Here is a 20,138-nt window from a genome sequence, read left to right as displayed (position 1 = left end):
TCTTCCCAGAGAGCGATCCGGCAGCTTCTGGAGACAACAGCACGCTACATTAGCCAATTTTGCTGAGATCACATTGCAGACTTAGGTAATCTGGTCCATCTGACAGTCCCTCAGAGCTGCCATTTTCATCTCCCTCTGATAGTGATCTGGATGCTCTTGGATAAGTTACTCTCTGGGCCTCAGTTTCTTGATTAATAACACAAAAGGGTTGTAAAGTAATTCAAAAGAAGACTATATAATTGTAATGACCCCTCATTACCCCAGAGAAGAGATGAGAAATAGACCTTCCTCATTTTGTTGGAGAGATATGGGAGACTTTGGGCAGGAATTGTTGCACATACCAGGACATATGTTAGGTCTCATTTAACTTTTTTTTCTTTGTTTTAAGGGAAGTTTAGCAGGAGTATAACTAAAATAACTACAAACAAACTTTATAAAATGGCAGAGCTGAACTAGACAGCTATGGTTCCTTCTAGTTTTAAAGCTATCCACTCAGGCAGCAAAGAGCAGTGCATTGGAAGCTAGATAAGTTTGGTTTAAATTACAGTTCTTTTACTATCTATAGGACCTTTGGACAAGTCTTTTTTTTTTTTTTTTTTTTAATTTGAACCTCAATTTCCCATACCTGTTAAAAAAAAAAAAAAAAGGAAATTGAATGTTTTTGAGAATGAAGATCCTTTCTTAGTATCCAAAAAGTCCTCAGAATCTTGTCATGATCTTTATAATATTTAATATTCCTTGATTAAATAGAACAAAATAAGACTTGATGTATCTATCCCTCCCTATCCCCAGGAGGCCTTTACCCATAAGTTAAGAACTACTGGACTTCATGATCATCCTTCCATACATTCTATGACCTATGAAAACCATGTAACTTCCTTTTATGAAACCAAACAAAATCTTGATTCTGAAATATAATTTCACAAGTTGGGCTATGGAATTTTCCTTTAGCTACCAGTAAATAGAGGTAATAGGTTTTTTTTTAAACAACTTTTTCTTTAAGTCATTCTTCCTACTATGTAAATTAAACATTCTGGGTTTTAAATTTTACAAAACAAAATTCTGGAAAACATTCTTGTTTTTTAAGAAAATAAATACATGTTCCTATCTTATAGAATAAAATGGAGTTGTTCACAGAGCAAATTATCCCTTATAATTATGGGAAATGTTATTTGTTTCAATTGGAAAGGCCTGTTTTATTGCTGTATACATTATGTCATATTCATCTGAAATCTTGCAAGTCATGGTACAGAATTTCAGGGGTCTTAAAGTGGGGGGGCCAATTTACATAGAAAAATAACATTGTCTAGTTAATAGTCTGTCAAAATAACCAACAAATTTGTTTGGTTTGTCTTCTATTTACTGAGTCTCTTATTCATTCACTCACTCATTCATTCATTTATTTATTCAACAAATATTTACAGTCCAAAGCCCTTTGCCTACAGGGAATACAAAGATGAATAAGGTTCCCTAATTTCCTGAAGTCTGCAGTCTAGCAGGGGGTAATAAATGGATTTAAATGATTTGATGCAAAGCAGAATGTGTAAGTATCATAAGGATGAACAAAGAACTATGGGAATTAAAAGGAGAAGTGATCACTCTTTTTGTCTTTTCCTTTGAGCTCAAGAAGAGATTATAAAGGTCTCCTCCCAAACATAAAAAGGGGGAAAAATTCTTTCTCTGTCCCCACTCTCAGAATCTCTCTTTCATCTAGGCTCACATAAAATTAAGCCTCTATTTGAGATGAAGGCTTGCTAAAAACCAGTGGTCTCCATGGTAATTAGCAGCACAGACTTAAAAATGGTTTAGAATTTGGAATTATGCTTTTTAAAGGAGGGTGGGAGAAATATGGGACTAAAATGTCCATACTCTTTGACCTAAGGTTCAACTGTAAGCCTATAAACCAAGAAGATCAAAAGCAAGTTATATTCAGAAAAATTGGAAAATAATAAGTATTAGAACTAAGAGGAGTATTGTAGTTGGAACTTGAAGCCAGGGAAAGTGGAGAAAAGATGAGTTCAGTTCTGGGCATGTGGAATTTAAGATACCTTTGGGCATCCAGTTTAAAATGTCTGAAAGGCAGACATTGGAGATCAGAGATCAGCAGACAGATTGAGGCAAAAATAAGTAGACTTGAGAATCATCTGCATAAAAATGATGATTAAATCCATGGGAGCTGATGACATTACCAAGCAAAGTACATTGAGAGTTAAGAGAAGAAGGCTCAGGACAGAATCCTGAGGGATATCTATGGGTAGCCAGCAAAGGCGACTAAGAAGGAATGATCAGATAGGTAGGAAGAGAAGCAGGAGAGAATGGTGCCTCAAAAACTTAAACAGGAGCATGTCAAGAAGATGAGAGTGATCAGTAAAGTCAAAGATTGCAGAGAAGTAGGGGAGAATGAGGATTGAGAATATATTTTTTAAAATGATATCTAAGAAGCAAAATAGATGCTTACTGATTAGGAAATTATGAAAGAAATTATATATAATAATAGAACTACACTATAAAAATAACTGAAGAATACAGAAAAGCTAGAACACTTATAAAAACTGATGTATTATTTAGAATGCAGTAATATATATACACACACATATACATATGCATATAAAACAATGGAAACAAACCAAAAATAGAAAATATGTAATTATAATGACCAAAAAATCTCTCACGTCTCTAAAGAAGATAAGATATAATCATTGTTTCCCTTTTTTGCAGAAATGAGGAGTAATGGGTATAAAACACTACACATGCTGTCAAGTTAATTTGCTGAACTATTCTTTTTATTAATTATTATTATTTGCCTTAAGGGATGACTTACAAGGTAAAGATGAGGAAAATTTAGAAATGATAATATGAAAATAAAAGATAAACATTAAAAAATCTTAACTGGTTCAGGAACATTATCATAGAAAAAATTGAGGGAAGCCTAAAATCAAGGAAAAAATAGCTCAAAAGGTTTATGGCATTCTGGTTTTATATGTCCCTCTTGGAAAAAGAACTAGGTTAATAATTTCATAATCTAGGCCACATACTTGAAGAAATAAGTGAGGAAGCAGTACATTATAATGGAAAGAGCATTGGATTGGAGCCAAAGGACTAGGATTCAAATTCTTGCTCTATTATACTGTATTATGTTATCACAGGCAAATCACTAGCTCTCATTGGGCCTCCATTTTCTTATTTGTAAAATGAGGGAAGATGATCTACTTAGTCCCTAATAGCTCTAATCACTATAATCACCTGCCATCTTTTAAAAGGCTTAGGCATTGATGAACTAAGTGACACCCGACCTGAGCCAGCCCAGCCAAGTGCCATTTAAAGTTGAGTGCTTTTAATTATTTCTTCCTATTGAAAAAGGCCTTTAAAGTAAAAAACTAGCCTCTAGTTCTGATGATACTTTGACCTCGGACATCTATCTTCTTCCAGTTACAAGAGTTGTCCTGAAGTATAGTCTTAGAAGATGGAAACCCCCCCCAAGCTCCAGGATGATTGAAGTTCTAGCAATTTGGCTGACTGGCTCATCCAGCATCATCAACTGATAATATACAGTGATAACTAGAGCAAATACTTATTCACTAGAAAGCAAGAAAGCTGTCTCCGATTTCAGACCTTAGTTGGGTGACTCAGAGAATGCGAATATACACCCAGAAAGCTGGAGAACCATCCTTCCCTGCGCCTCCCCCAAGAGGCTGCCTCCCAACCCAGGTAACTGCTTCCAAGAAAACTCCAGGATCTTGGCTCCGTATCCCCTCCCTCACGCCCTGCCAGGTGCACTCATGGGTGGGGGGCGGCCAGTTGTCTGCCTAGAGTGGGCTGACACTGACAGGGGAAGGGAAAACAGGTGAAGTTCCCTACTGGGAAGAAAACCATAATCATCTCAAGGTTCATCTGTGTCACAGGCACTCTGCAGATTTGGGAAAACCCTTTAAGGAGGGGCCTCAGGGCAGAACAGCAGTCACCACTTAATGAAGGAAAGCCTCCTTGAGATAAAGTGTGCTAAAGGCCTGAATCCATCCTTCCTTCCCCAGGGGCCTGAAAGTAGTTTCCAGCCCTTCTCCCTCCCCTTTGATAAACTGGGTTGCACAAGCCCCTTTGGTTCAGCCCTACCACTATCTCTGCGCACCTGTGCCCCAGATACCTGCATCATCAGTGATGTCAGGCAGAGTCATGGGCACTACCTGGGGACTTGGGCTGGTGTCAGGGAAGCCTGAGATTGCTTCAGAGGAACTTTGGGAGCCTTTCGGTTTTTAACCCCAAAGTTCAATTTCCCAGGGCCCCAAAGGTTGATAAGAAAACATAAGTGGCTTTGTGTCTTCTGGCCTGGTGAGACACAGAATCATAATGCTTAATCCTGTGAGCTTCTAGACCAACCCCCCTCATTCGACAGATGAAGACAGATTGAGGGCTAGCCAGGGTAAGCAGGAGTATAAGTAGCAGAGCAAGGATTTGAATCCAGGGCTCTAACTCCAAGTCCCACATCCTGGCAACTACGTCCTCCTTTCAACTAGGATCCTGTAGTTTATTCTGCAGTTCACTCTATCTATATAGAGTAAAATCCATAATAGAATTTCTCTTCCCTTTTTGATTGCTCTATACTTCATCTTCAAAGAAGAGAAATGAGTTTTCAGAGACATAAAATGTTGCTCAAAACTCAAATAATGAACCATCAAAGTTTACTTTTCATAAAGAAGTTATCTGTTAGCATCACATTTAGGGGATGACTAAATCTGGGAGTACTGAGTAAAAATGTCAAATGGCAACAGTTGTAGAGATGAGCCATATTAGGAGTCTACCTGTGGGCCTTGCTTTTCTGCTTGGCAAGTCCTTGGGTCAACCTGAGTAATCCCTCTGCACTTCTTGCTTCACTTCTAAGTCAGCTATCTAACAGTGGATAGTGACCCTGGGCACCTGTTTGCCTCGATCTCAACTGTAAAATGGGGATAATAGTATCCACTTCCTAGAGCTGCAGTGAGAATCCAATATTTATCAAATGCTTAACATAGTGCCTGGCAGTAGTGGGTACTTAACAAATGTTTGTTGCCCTCCCCAAACGTACTCTCCATATTCCTTTGCTTAGCAGTCTCACCCACCTTCACCATCCCCTACCCCTGCTTTTCCAATCCCTTTTATGTATTGTCTATTAGAATATAAGTTCCTTGAGGATAGGTACATTTTATTTGCTTATATTTATATCCCCAGCACCTATCAATGAGCCAGGAAAATCCCAAATATTTAATAAGTTGGGTCTCTCCTCTCCCAATCTCTGTCACTCTCAGTCTTTACCTGTCCGTCTTGGTCTTTTTGTCTCTATTTTCCTTTCCTTCTCCCTCTCTTCCTCTCCCCCTTTCCCTTCAACTGTGCAACTAGGTGCTAAATTCACAATCACTATCAGCCCCCACATTCCCAGCAGGGCCTACCCTCAGCAATATAGTTTTCAGATATGTAAAAACACCAACAACAATAACAACAACAACAACAAAAAGAAAAAAGAAAAAGAAACTGAAGTCCCTCAGGCCACTCACAAAAACAAACAAACAAACAAACAAACAAACAAATAAATAAATAAATAAATAGGACTGCAATGGTTTATTAAAGGTGCATTCAAAAAAGTCGAAAGTGGAATGAAGCCCAAATCAAACAGGTTTAAGCCCCAAGCTCTGTTCTTATCTGCTCTAGGTAAACTACTTAACCTAGGGGCTCTAAGTTACTTTGTAAGTAAAATGAGAAGATTAGACTAGGGAACTCCAAATACTCTTTCAGCTCCATTAGATGATCCCATGAACTCAACAATCAGCAATGGAAACAAAGAAGTAAACCAAGTTTAACTCATATTGAGAGATTCTACCAGCATTTGGATGGCTAATGACTCCTAATGAAGATCACACCATCATTTAAATAAACATTTTATTATTATCATTGGAATAGGAGTAAATACTTTTAGTGGTATAGCTTTAAGGCAACAATTACTACCTAGCTGCCCCCCCCTTTTTCTGCTGAGGCAATTTGGGGTAAATGACTTGCCTAGGGTCACACAGCTAAATGTGATGGAGGTGAAACACAGAGTTATTGCAAAAGTCTGTCTCATCAAAGACTCAGTATATGTAGTAAGTAAGCGAACATGCTTTTGTAGACTGAAGTATCTTTTACACGTATGTATATTTTACTCCTATTAATAAAATAAATTCATTTGTCACTTCATTCATAGGTTTTTTTGACTATGTATTTTCTCAATAGGTACTACTATTGGTATTCTTATGGGGGCATCTGAAATTCATGAATGACTTACTATTCCTTCCTCTAAATAGCCTTAGAGACAGGGGTCATTTGTTTATTGAATGACTGGTTTGTTTCATGAAGTATATAGGGATAAATAGGGTTTTGTAATGGTAATTTAAGGACACAAGGGCATGTGGACACTATTACTGGATGTTCTCAGAGAATCTCAGCATCACAGAATCAGGGGTTAGTGTTATGTGTTCTATAATGCCTAATGATGAAATAAATGTGGGCTGGCCCATCATCTCAAAAGGCTACAGCACAATGTTAATGAGACAGTATCATTTTATTTCCATGGGGGTCAGTAGGTGTCAAATAGACAAAATTCACTCACTGGTCACAAATTTGATTCTGACTCTGGTCATAGAAAGACAAGGGAAGGGAAGGGAATATGGATGGCATGGCATAGTCTATTGCAATGGAGGAGAAATAGCTAAATCAGTAGGACCCTGATCTTATCTTAGGGAAAACACATTACTCAGCCAGCACAGAGAACCATATTCATCTCCTTACTCTGCCAAGTGCCTATATCTCATCTTTTTCATCTTATCAGGATCTCATGGCCCTTAGAAGGGAGACTACTTCTGAGACATTCACACATCCACAGCTTATCTAGGCTTGAACATCTGACTTGAAAAACAACAGGCCACAGAAATAACTGGACATCCGGGGGGAAGACAGCAAGAGCGTGAGATTCATTGGATTAGATCTATAAGAGACCTTCACATAGTTTGATCTTTTATAATTTGGTATTTGAAAATATTAAGGTCTAGAAAGGTTGATGGCTGAAAACAGCCAGTCCAGGCCCTCTGACTTCAAATCCCAAGCTCTTCCTACTATACAACATTCAATGTTTCATTTTTTTTCCATACAAATCAGGCATGGCATCCTTTTTCTGTAGTTAAATAGCTGGCCAGAAGTTCCCATCAGCGATATCTTCAGCACAGAGATATTAATCTAATCTTGACGTTCAATTCAACATAGAAAACATCCTCACTAATACTGCTAAGAACAGTACTGGGTTGCTCCGAAACATCTGTAGAAGAATAAGAATATGTTTATACTCCTACTCATTTTGATTTTAACATCTTAGACTCAAGAAAAATGCGACTGGGGGAGGGGGAAGCAAAGAAAAGAAGGCAAGGAAAAGGTTCACAAGCAGTCAAATTTGAGTGTCGGTGAGAGAGGCAATGGGGAGAAGAGTAAAGGTTGGACATAGAAGAGACAAGAAAAGAGATATTAGGGAGGCTCAGAGGATGAGAAGTTAAAAAGGATTACTGGTGATCCATAGACCTTTAGGGCATATGAAAATGTAGGTCCCCTCACAGGTTGTCAAAAATGTCCTGGAAGCCACAAACAATATGAATCTGAGATTCTAGACAAAAGCACTAAGCAATGCCCACTTAATCCCTAAAATTGTTTGAACGATGAGCATCCCCTTATTTAAACACATTGTAAAATGCTAGGGGAAGCATATCCCCTGAGATCATATTAGAAATTTTTGAGTGAAAAGGAAAGGAGGTCTGTAAAGCTTCCCTCTGCCAGACTGGCCGAAGCTTTCTGAATCCCATAAATTCTGAACTGCCCTCTAGCCTCCACCTGCCTGTATGCATAGGCCAGATCTCAGATGCCACATCGAGGCGCACAGCTGTCTCAGCAGGGAGGAGCAGGGATGCAGAAAGCAGAATTGGTGACAATGATACTGTGTTTCCTCATGAATCAGTCACAGAATCATCACTGACTCACAGACTCTCAGGGCTGGAAGAGACCTCAAAGGACACAGAATTGTGGGAATTGTGAGCAGGAATGGGGCCTTATTGATCATCTAGTCTGTTTCTCTCACTCAACCTTGTCATTTTTATCATATGTCAGAAAATTAAGGACTGAGTTTGGGGCAGGGAGTGGGGATGGGGATTTGCCTGAGCCCTAATAATAATTCAGTGACAAAATTAGGATTCAAAATCCAGTTCATCTAACTCTGAAAGCAGTGCCCTTCCAGCCAGTGCCAGAATCACTTCCATAACATCCTTGACCGGGCCTTTTACGGTTTCAGCTTTTATGAAATTGACTCGTACCATTATTAAACAGTGCTTATTGTGAGGAAGAGCTGATTTTCAACCAAGTTAAATCTGCCTGTCTGAAGCTTCCACCCAACGTTCCCAACTGCAGAATGAGTCTCATCTCTCTTTCCTACGATGGCCACTTCAGAGATCTGAAGAGGTGAGCGCATCTCTCCTTAGTCATAAGCACAGCACAGGTATATCTCATTTCATGGAACAGGTGCATTCCCAATAAGTGGCTATAAAAAGAAGTTCTGTTTAACAAACTATATCTTTCCACTGACGTATATAATTGTGTTCCCATGGGAAAAACCCTGGCCTTAGTGCTGAAAAAAAATTTACAATTAAGAATGTAGCAAGCCTTAACCCTCCCCCCCAAAAAAACTACACAAATAATTTTTAAAAAAATATATTCTGACAAAACATCTCATTATTATCAGTGCCTAAAATAAATCATAGAACATAAATACTGTACCAGAAACTTAACTCCCTTGGGGTTAGTCCCATGTGAGAGAGAACTGTATCTATGTGGGGGTGCTGGGCTCTTTAAATGCAGCTCCCAGATGGGAGACACAAAGCTGTCTTCTTCCTTCCTGTCAGGATGAAGGACCTTCTCTATTTCCCTCCACCCCAACCCCCAAAATACTGTCTTCTAACCTCACATTAGTAGCCCCAATCCGATGTCCCTCTGTGATTTCTTTAACTAAGTATTTGAAACTGCTGTGAAGGGTGTCTGCTTTGTTCCTTGGTATACTAGAATAATTCCACTGGATTCCTCCCCCCTTCCAGAGGAGCAGCAAGGTCTTCCTGCAGAGGGGATTCCTTTCTTTAAAAAGATCAGTTCCCTCACATGTCATTTGTGTCATTAAATGCCACAAATTTATTTAGGAAACGTAAGTTTAAACGTTAAAGTTGATTTTTTTCCTTTGGGAATAGGGATAGAAGATGTTAAGAAAAAGGCTGAGTAAAATCCTTACTGATGACAGAAAGGGCCTCCCTCTCTATATGTGGTGAATTTTTCTAAGGATAGTTTTTAAATGAGGCATACAGAGAGATCATCTTTGTAGCGATTTGGGCTCCACCTAATTTGATATACTCCCATTCTCCTTCCCAGGCTTTGTCTATTCCTTGATATGGGATGGGTAGGAAGGTCCAGAGGTAGTTTAAAAATGGGGGAAACAAAACTCCTACAAATACAGTGGTGTCCCAAGCTAAGAGAACATCGTCCCAGCCTCACAGAAGATGTAGCACAGTTATAATAGAGTTGAAATCACAGAACATTAGAATTAGAAGGGACCTTAGAGGTCATTCACTCCAAACATGACCCTCTCCAATTGCTTTGTCAAATAGCCATCCAGCTTTTGCTTAAAGATTTCTAAAGAGGAAGAAAGAGATCCCAGTGCATTTTGGGACAACTTTAACTGCTAGGAGGGTAAAGCCTAAGTCTGCCTCTCTACACTTTTGAGCTACTACCTTGCTTTATCTGCTGAGGAAAAGCAGAATAAATCTAATGTCAAAACAATGACAACAGTGATATGGTGCTTCCCATGTGCCAGGCACCGGGCTAAGCACTTTACAATTATCATCTCATTTGATCCTCACAGCAATATGGCGGGTGAAGAGCCTGCAGATGAGTACTCCCACTGGACACCCCTGAGCAAAGCCTGGATGCTACCCTTTGGCTAAGGTATGAACTAGACCATTTTTCAGGCCTCTGTTGTACTAGATGGTTTATCTGTTTCTAACAAGCAGCACCATCTTCCTGGAAGTCCAAGGTTACTAACTTGGAGTTATCACTTCTCCATTTTCCCAACACAATCAGTTGCCAGACTGCTGATTTTGCCTCCACAATCTCGCTCTCTTTCTATTCACGTGGCCACCACCTCTCGCCTGTGCTACTGCACCAGCCTATTTGATCCTCATCCCTCCTCTCAGGATTCTCCTTTGATTTGTAGTCCTTACAGACTGGTATTTCCAAAGCATAGGTCATGATCCTATCTAAAAAGGTCTAGAGATTCTCTATGGCCTCTAGGATGAGAGAATAACTCTTTATTTTGGCACTTAATCCCTTCACAGTCAGCTTGAGTCTGCATTTCCAGAACTATTGTGCATTAATCCAGTCAAAGTGGCTAGGACCTTCATTTCTGCACCTAGGATCTTCCATCTCATATCTATGGGCCTTTGCACAGATTACCTGCCATGTTAGGAATGTGCTTGCTCCTCACCTTTGTGTCTTTAACTCCCTAGCTTCCTACAGAATTTATCACAAGAGTCATATTCTACATCAAGCCTTTTCTGATATCCTAAGTGCTCCCCCATTTTGAAATTAATTTTTATTCCACTTGCATATATTTTACACTTACTTTCATGTACATATGTGAATAGGAGTTTGTATTCACATATGTACATGAAAGTAAGTGTAAAATACAAATACAAACTCCTTGAGGTCACACAGCTCTTTTGTTTTTCCATCCTCAGTTCCTCCCATCTTGTAAGTTCTATGTTTGAGTAAACTACCTGAAAAGAACTATCACACCTTTCCTAAGTCTTCTCCTGTCAGAGGACCCGGGACATGATGACAGCTCTGCTATTTACCAGCTATGTGATTTTAAGTAGTCCTGGGATCCTGAGCTGGACTCAGTTTCTCATACACAAAAATCAGGAGCCAGTTTCTCAGTGGCTTCTAAGATCCCTGTAAATCCTATAAAACTCACTTGCTGGGCTAACTCTGGTAAATGCTTCATTAGTCTTGATCACCTTTGTGCTACAGCTGTATCACTGCAGCCCCTAAAACAGGTTAAAGGAGTTCAAACTAATCAGAATGCAAAAGAAGCTGTTAACTCCCAGATCTTTCTTCCCGCACTCCCATCTAGGAAAAAGGTCAGTAGAGCAAGTTTGGTGCTGTCTGACATCACTCTTAAGTTTGAACTGGAAAAAGTCTTGTTGGCTTCTTGCCTCAATGAGGTCCCAGTACATCTCCCCAGAGGCGGATGCACATGAGTAATAGAGGACATAATCTCTTTCCACTGGCTTTGAAAACCACTATATTGGTGCTCTAGGGTGCTTGAGGATCCTCTGGGATGGTAGCACCTTCCGTGGTCTTGGCAGGCACTCACGGTCAATTAGCCACTCCACCAAACACCTGCTGCCAGGAGAATTCGGTTGGCTATAGAGTCTGATATTTCCAGATCACCACCCTTATGAAATAATAGCCTAATAGCATCAGCAGGGACTGGAGTTGCTCTTTTAGAATCTCTGTGGTTACTCCTTTTCTGATGGCCTACTTCTCCTCTGGTCCTGTGAGGCAGATAACCAAAACTGCTAAATATCCTCCCAGGTAAAAAAAGCTTGAACTTCAAACTCTCTTTCTCACTCACACTTTTCTGAGTTTGCACTCAAAGTTATATTCCTTGTCTGCCTTTCAAGCAGAGATGAGTCAGCACAAAGACTAACAGTGACTTAGCTTCCTCACTCTGTTCTGTGCATAGAAATGGAGGTGGAGAGGGGAGAGATGGGGATGCGGATGGAGATGGGATGAGAGGGAGAATCACTGTTTCCTATTTCTCTGCAACAGAAGAGTCTTCCAATCAAGATAATATCCCATTTGAAAAACCTCTTTTTTTAAAAGCCAGAAAGCAAGATAGCCTACAAATCATTTGTGTGGGGGAAAAGAGTACTTTTAAGGTTTGATGGTTCATATTTTCAGTAAAGGGAAGAACTCAGTTTTGTCTTGTTTTGAGAACATGAGAAATGTCCTTTTTTTTGCCTTGCCAATCCTAAGCAATGGGCATTTTTGCTCCCATACTAGAGAAAATTGAAGACATTTAAGTGTCACAGGGTGACCATAATCAGGATCTCAAAGCTTCAGCCTTATACCCCCTTTGCCAAAAGTCATCCTTGTGGAAATTTCCTCCACTAAAGGTAGACTTGAGTCAGCACTTACAGTTTTTAAGAATTAGCCACCTGAAACTAGAAAAGTTAAATAATTTTTTCCATAGTCATACAGCCAAGTTGTAAAGGTAGGTTTTGAACCAAAATATTTCTAAACTCAAAAGTTTAACATCTGACTACTATCCCACCCTGTTACAAGGAGATCTTTAGCTAACACAGCTGTTTCCAAGAACCTTCTGCTGGGATTCTTCTAGGAGACCACCAATCACAACACTGCTTTTTATTGCTTTTGTTCTGGTGTATAACTGATCACAAGGCCTTTATCACTTTGTATATATGCCCCCAAAGCCAGGCACCATGACACAGGATAGAGGGCCAGATCTGTTCAAACCTGTGTTGTGCTTCTGACAACCTGTGAACATGAATATGTTCTAGCTATATGACCACGGATCATTGTTTGACCCCTGCAAGCCTCAGTCTTCTCATCATTGAAATGGAGATTATATGAGCTATAGGAGTATCTTTTAGTACAGGGCTGTTACATGCCTCAAAGATAATGTCATAAGACATTTGTGAATTTCAGAGTGTCTTCTGAGTGTCAATTATTTTCCAGCATTTTGATTTATTAGGTGTTTAATAAATACTTGAATTGAAAGTCACAAAAGTCAGAAAAACACTACCAGAAAGGCATTGTCAATCAAATCCCTCTACCCTACAGTCTTATCCAGGCTTTAACTGTGGAGAGAGGAAAGTAGCTCCAGCTCCCTTCTCAAAACTAAAAACTTCTAAAAGTTTATGAGTTTTTAATGTTAACATTCTACTATAATACAATGACCCTGATGGAAGAGATGGAGGTTTCTTTCAGCTCTAAATTCTATGATCCCACAAACAAATGAGGAAAATGGTTTCTGTAGTTATTATCAAGTTAGTGGAAGTGAAACCTCACATAACCCTATGAAGCAATGTAAACAGTGCAGGAAGGTGGCAAAAAAATGTAAGGACTGGTGGGGTCCAGCTTCCTAGAGGTGGACAATCAAACCCATACCTGAAGCAAGGGAAGAACAAAAGTATTAGAGGGATCAATGTTATATTTAACCACCCTTTCCCGGGATGGGAAACACTGGTCCTCCATGCCCAAGGGAAACAGAAATGATTCTGTAGGTTTTGGTCTAAGAAGAAAGATTCAACTTCATTAACACTGAAGAACAGCATAAGGGGTTCTCCCATTAAATCTCTGTCAACTGGTACCAGAACATTCTCATTCATGGACCAACCAAATTACTGTACTGTAATGCCCCTCTCCCAAAGGGTTATGAGTTATGGGTAGGACCTATGTACACAGGCTTAGAGTGGCCCTTCTTCATCTCTCAAGTCCAGGCCTGCTGCCCCAAGGAAAAAAGGGAAGAAGGAGCCTAGTCCCCAAAATTAGGTGAGAAGTTGGGGAACAGTAAACTGAGGAGGCAATATGGTGTGATGTAACAGCTCACAGTCGTAAAGGACTTTAAGGTCTGCACAGTTCTTTATATACATCATTCCATTTGATCTTCACAAAAATTATAGAGATATTATAACATCTTCCTTCTATAAATGTAAAAACTGAGCTTAGGAGAATGTAAGTGATTCACTCAGGGTGGTACAAGAGGTGAGTGGTGTCATTTGAACTCAGATCTTCCTGAATCCACATCTAGCACTCTACCCACAACTTCTTCTAGGGAAAATGGTACTGGGTTTGGCAGCAGGGCCCTGAGTGTGAATCCTGGCTCTGCTCTTTACTGTCTAAAAATTGTGTACAGATTGTTTTCCTCCTCTCGGACTCAGTTTCTTCATGTGCAATAACTACAGTGCATCTGCCCTGGACCTCTCTTCAACATTCAAGTCAAGGATCTTAGGAGGAAACAAACTCTGTTTGCCTCAGATTCGTTTTACCCAAAGGAACCCAGATGCATTCTCGACTGGACAGTTTTTGTCTTTCTCCCTCGGGCCAAGGTTTCAGGAAGTCTTGGGCACATGGAGAGGTAGGGAGAGAGAGAGGGAGAGAAGGAGGGAGGGAGGGAGAAAGGGAGACGGAAGGGGAGAGAGAGAGAGAGAGAGAGAGAGAGAGAGAGAGAGAGAGAGAGAGAGAGAGAGAGAGAGAGAGAGAGGGAGAGAGAGACAGAGAGAGAGAGAGAGAGAGAGACAGAGAGAGAGAGGGAGAGAGAGGGAGAGAGAGAGAGAGAGAGAGAGAGAGAGAGAGAGAGAGAGAGAGAGAGAGACAGAGACAGAGAGACAAAGAGAGAGAAAGAGAGAGAGGAGAGAGACACAGAGACAGAGAGAGAGACAGAGAGAGACAGAGAGAGGAGAGAGAGAGAGAGACAGAGAGAGAGAGAGAGAGACAAAGAGAGAGAGAGAGAGGTGTGTGTGAGAGAGAGAGAGAGAGACAGAGACAGAGAGAGAGAGAGAGACAGAGAGAGAGAGAGAGAGAGAGAGAGAGAGAGAGAGAGAGAGAGAGACAAAGAGAGAGAAAGAGAGAGAGAGAGAGAGGAGAGAGAGAGGTGAGAGAGAGACAGACAGACAGACAGACAGACAAAGAGAGAGAAAGAGAGAGAGAGAGGAGAGAGAGAGAGAGACAGAGAGAGAGAGAGGAGGGGAAGGGGGAGGGGGGAGGGGGAGGGGGGAGGAGAAGCAGAGGGAGGGGGAGGGGGAGAAAATAGGAACGTATCTTGGGTTGTCCTAGAAAAGGAGAAAACAATCCCACCCTAATCTGCTAATCTGAATACTCTTTTTCTCCTGACCTTTAGCACTTCCAACCAATAGCTCAAAGTGCTAGTCACTGGCCTTTCCTGAAACAATGAGAAATATCTCATTTTAGGCATTTTACAAAGTATACTGAGAAATTCTGCCCTTCCCCCTTCCTCCCCAAAAAGAACATCTAGATACTAACCAACTGTTACCCTGGCTGTTTATTTACTAGATCCTGATCTCCAGTTTTCTTGAGTTTGTCCCTGTGGTGTTTTGTCCAGTAGAGATGATTAGGGGGCAACAAGTGAATCTTTAGGCCACAAAGGAAAAGGAATAAGAGCAGTAAAAGTGTTTACTGCCCCCTTATCCCCAAGGAACAAATACCACCAAGGAGTTAACTTGAAAACTTGAACCATCAAAAACACCTAAGAGAAGTAAACAAACCCTCAGAGGCCAAATGTCTCCATATAGTAAAAACCTCTTTATCCTCTTAACTTTCTTTCAATTCCTGAGAGAACTACAAGTTCAGCTTCCCCAGCCTTTACCAGCCAAAAGCTCCAGGCCATCCTCTCTTCTCTATTCACACTACTCTATTTGACTCTGTAGGATTGTTGGGTAAGTCAAGATCTATTCAATGCCTTTCCCGATCCATCCTCCCACCTTCTGGGAGTAAAGCAAGTGCTATGCAGGACACACTAATATAATATGTCTTGCTCCACAGTACCTTTATCTATTATTGGCCATATTGATATTATTTGTGACTAATCTAGTCAGGGAGATGGGATCCTGAAACTCACTGATAAGAGAGCCAGGAAATAAGAGGCTATTTGGCAGACACCAAAAAAGCACTAGAAGTTATGGGAGAGTAGCCCCTTGAATAAAATACATGGGACTGTAGTAATAGAGGGAAGTAAAAAGCAATCAAATTCACAGAGTAGAGTGGTGGGGAAATATTGAAGACTGTAAATAACCTAAATAACCTTAAGGAGAAGTGTCTAGAAGTAAAGTCATTTATCACCTCCTAAGAAAGGTACTTCCATTCTGGGGAACCTCCAGCTGTATAGTACAACAGAAAAAGGTCTGCATTTGGAGTCATTTTAAGTCAGAGTACTTAAACTACAATTCTAGCTCTGCCACTCAGCATCAGTGTAATCGTGAGCAAGTAGTTTACCCTCTCTAGAATTTGTAAAATCTCCTCATCTGTAAAATTAGGGGGCTGAACAAGATGGCCCGTACATTTCCTTCCATCATTAAATTTAAATTCTATAAAAAAGAGTTTTTTAAAATCTGCTTATTTACTCATTGTAATTTAGTGCTTAAAGGGTCCTTTAGAACAGCTTCTCTACCTATGTATCACAGGGCTGTGGAATTAGTGCTGAAGTTCATTTCACTAAATAGCTTAACATAATAGATAAGTAAATACTTCTTCCAGTTTTTTATTTTATCTTATTTAGACAGCCAAATCCAACCTCCTGCCTGTTTTGGTAAGGCTCCCAAGATAAGTGTTTTTTTGACATTTAAAAACTAATAAAAATTTTCTTTAAAATATAAAAACTATTCATTAGCTTCCAAAGAGCCATACAAAAACAGTTTTCTATGTACAGATCATAGTTTGTCTATAAGTTATCTCATGAAGAAATTTCCTCTACTAATGAGTATCAATTACAATCTTAAAACTTGCAATCTTAAAAGAGTCACCTATGGGAACTGAGAGATTAAGTGATTATGGGTGGTCAGCTCTCGATCCATTCTTTCCCATTGCCTTTCAAACTTTGAGCAGATGGATTAAATCTTTCCTCATACACACATAGTGTTTTATACATAAATAGATATTATTACAAATTATTTTAAAAGCATCATTTTGTTCATAGTCATTTTTAGCATTATACAATTTCTCAAACAGATATTAATATTACAATTGATATCAAGAAAGGTGTTCAAAATTTTTTACATTAAGATAGGGTCTTCATTCTGAAAAAGATTGGGGATAACTGCCTTGGCTGTCATCTAATTAAATATCCTCAATTTATTTAAAAAGAAAAAAAGGAATTGAGCCTCAGAGAGAACTGCTCAATGTCACACCACTGAAGTGAAGTCAAATGCTTGGGTCCCCTAACTCCCAGTCTGAGATTCTTTCTCCACTATACAAGACTGTCTCCCCTCACAAACTATCTGTTTTTAACAATGCATTATTTTTCTTTATTTTCAGAAGTAGGGAATCTTTACCTTTTGGCCATAATTGAGGCATTATTGCCACCTAGTGGTAGTATACCCTAATTGCATGAAAAATTACCTTTCTTGAGATGTTTGGTCAGACATTCTCAAAAGCTGATCCTGCAAATCTTAAGGTAAAAAGTGCTTGATAAATGTTTGTTGACATTGATGAAGATGAAGTCCTAGAACGCTCTCTATATCAGTTAGTCCTCACCAGGGGTATTGTTTCTTCTCCTGTTGCTTTATATTGTTTGAGGAAGAGAATAGCAGAGTCAGGAGCCTAAATGGCCACCCAGTCCAACCTTCTGTTTCCTTGGGAAGAAATCTGAGGCATAACAGGGAAGACCCAGCTTGCCCAAGATCACAGAGCCAATAAGCGGTAGGAGCAGGTTCAATGACAACCAAGGTCAGCACTCATCTAACTAACTTGCTGTTTAATTGTTAAATGAATAATAATGAAGGATCAGAGAAATCAAAGCATCATACTAAGGGCCTAACATCATCTCACAGTTACTAAATGGTACACGATGCCCAATTTTCTCCTCATCTCGCTTTAAATACTCACAGACTGAAGGTCTGTAACTCTTAAACTTGCAATGGCGGCCTTGCTTATTTGGTGCAAAGCCCAGCTCCTGTAGAGGCTGGTGGGTACTCAACCCCTGCAGAACCTCCAAGGCAGACCCTTCTGAGCCGGCCCTGGAGACATGCCCAGCCATCGGCCCTTCTCAGCTTCATGAGGAAAACAGTAGCTTCCACACCCTCCCCTGGGCCACCCCCACCATAAAGCAGCTGTCCCTGTCAGAGAAGGGGGATCAGCTTCAGTCCCTCCAGAAGGAGGGCAGCTGCCAGCAGAGTTGGGGAGGGGACGCCTTGATTTGGGTAGCCTGGGCATGAAGATTAAATTCCCATGCCCATATTCTGAATTCTCTGTGCAGAGGCATGTGAGGAATCCTGAATGGTCACCTTGTTTCCTTAGCAATCACTGTCCCTCCGTGGCATTAAACAGCCAGGGGCCACCATCAATCATTCCAGCCTCCCAGGCTTACTGTAATGATGATGACTGATGATAAACACAGACCTCTCCAGCGGAGTCCCATCTGCTCTTCCAGGGCAGTCTTTTTCTAGACTACTGCTTTAACATTAAGTTCCAGCCCTAGTGTGACAAAGGCCGGTGAAAGTCTGGTGCAGAGAAGAGATGTTACAAAGATGGTCAATGAAGACCTTGTTCTACATACCCAAGTTCTGATTGATAAAAGCTGATTCTCTACTGAGAGAGAACTCAACTCAACTCACTTTTGTTAAGCCCCTTAGCAACAGGCATTATACTAAGTGCTAAGGATAGAAAGACAAAAGGTCCTAATCTCAATGAATTTACATTATGCTAGAAGTTGGGGTCATTTATAGTGAGTACATATTTATTATTTCCTTTATATATATATATATATATATATATATATATATATATATATATATATATATATATATATATTTATATTTATATTTATATAATATATTTCCTTTATTAAAAGGTAAGGTAAAGAGGGAGAGAGCATTGACAAGTGGAGAAGGGAAGTAGAGTTCAGGGAAGACTTCATAGAAGAAATGCACTTGCGTTAAACCTTGAAGGAAAATAAAAATTCTGAGAGATGGGAAGGAGACAGGATCAGAGCACATGATGTTGCTGACCACCCACAATAGCTTGTGAATGGGAAAATACAATTCCTCAAATAGGGGCCACCAAGGGTGTGATCCCCATGTACTTCAGTATCTTCCTGTAGATTCAAAGCAGAAAAATGGACCAAAAAGCTTGATCACTGAGAGAAGATGGAGAACATAGGTTAAGGCTTTATCTTTTATCTTGTGGCAAAAGTTCTGACAGTTCTACTTCTATGGACATCTCTGAAATAGAACCATGAGCCAAATGTCTGTTCTCCTGCAGTAGCCCACATTCCAAAAATAAATATCTGTCTAGTCCTTTCCAGACCCATAGAAGACAGCTGGGCTGGGCATTCCTCATGCTCAAGGATCCTGGAAATTGCAGGAGCTAACTTTGTCTTCAGGGAGAATTCCATCTCTCAGGAGAAGGCAAAGATTGCCCTTTTGCCTGTTTTAATAATACAAGTAGATTGATGCCCTTCAAACTTCTTGGGGATAGATTAATTACCGTACCTGACATCACCTATCACCACCACTACCACCACCATTTGCTTCAGCTACATCCTGCTCATCATAATTATCATTAGGTACAACATCATAGAGATGAAAATGACTGTAGGACATACCTTCCACTGCAAAGAGTGAAACCACTGGTCTCTCAGATAGCTGTTTGCAGCCTGCAATGAAAAAACAAAACAATAAACATGTTACCATCTGTCTGTAAAATTTTCAGTCTATTTAGCACAATATAATTGGATCTCCTGCCTACCATACTCTATCATGTCCTTTCCTCTTACTTTAACCATCTATTGGATCACCTACTTAAATTGGTCATTAAAAAAAAAAAAAAAAAAAAAAAAAAAAAAAAAAAGGAACCAGATCTGGGATGGGGGAATTCAGAAAATTAAGAAGTTCATTTTATCAATGTTTCTAGTCTCATTAAAATCTTCATGGCAGAGGGATGATCCTCGGCTTCTGAAACTGTGGCAATGAAGCACAGACTCTGGCAGATTCTACCATATTGGAAAGATATGTATCACCATATTGTTACATATCTGATAATGAACTAAAGATCTGTTGTCCAAGAGCCAGCCTAACTAGGATTGGAGAGGCTCATTACCAGGTTGGCTCCACAGTGATCAATTTTTCCAGCCATAACAACCATAATAAAATCCATCTGCTAAATTGTAGGCAGGGTCAGGGAGGAGGCTGCAATCTGCTTGAGAAGAAGAACTCTCAATGAAAATTACAAATACTCATTGATGAATGATGTATTTACTTTTATGGACCCTTATGAACTGGGTATTTTAACTCATATTT

At 39.9% G+C, this 20,138-nt stretch overlaps 1 protein-coding gene across 2 annotated transcripts in view; it reads right to left on the bottom strand.

Moving 5' to 3' along the window:
• Nucleotides 1-20,138, bottom strand: part of CMIP (c-Maf inducing protein) — a 265,212-nt gene that overhangs the window by 72,365 nt on the left and 172,709 nt on the right. For both annotated transcript variants that reach the window (XM_074288223.1, XM_074288224.1), the window contains exon 3: nt 19,445-19,495. In XM_074288223.1, coding sequence (XP_074144324.1) covers nt 19,445-19,495 — 51 coding nt within the window. The remainder of the gene's footprint in view (nt 1-19,444; nt 19,496-20,138) is intronic.

Source organism: Sminthopsis crassicaudata, chromosome 2 (genome assembly GCF_048593235.1).
Source record: "Sminthopsis crassicaudata isolate SCR6 chromosome 2, ASM4859323v1, whole genome shotgun sequence".
Taxonomy (NCBI): Eukaryota; Metazoa; Chordata; class Mammalia; order Dasyuromorphia; family Dasyuridae; genus Sminthopsis; species Sminthopsis crassicaudata.
Note: the sequence above shows the minus strand (reverse complement) of the source record. Positions and strands in the feature narration are given on the sequence as shown.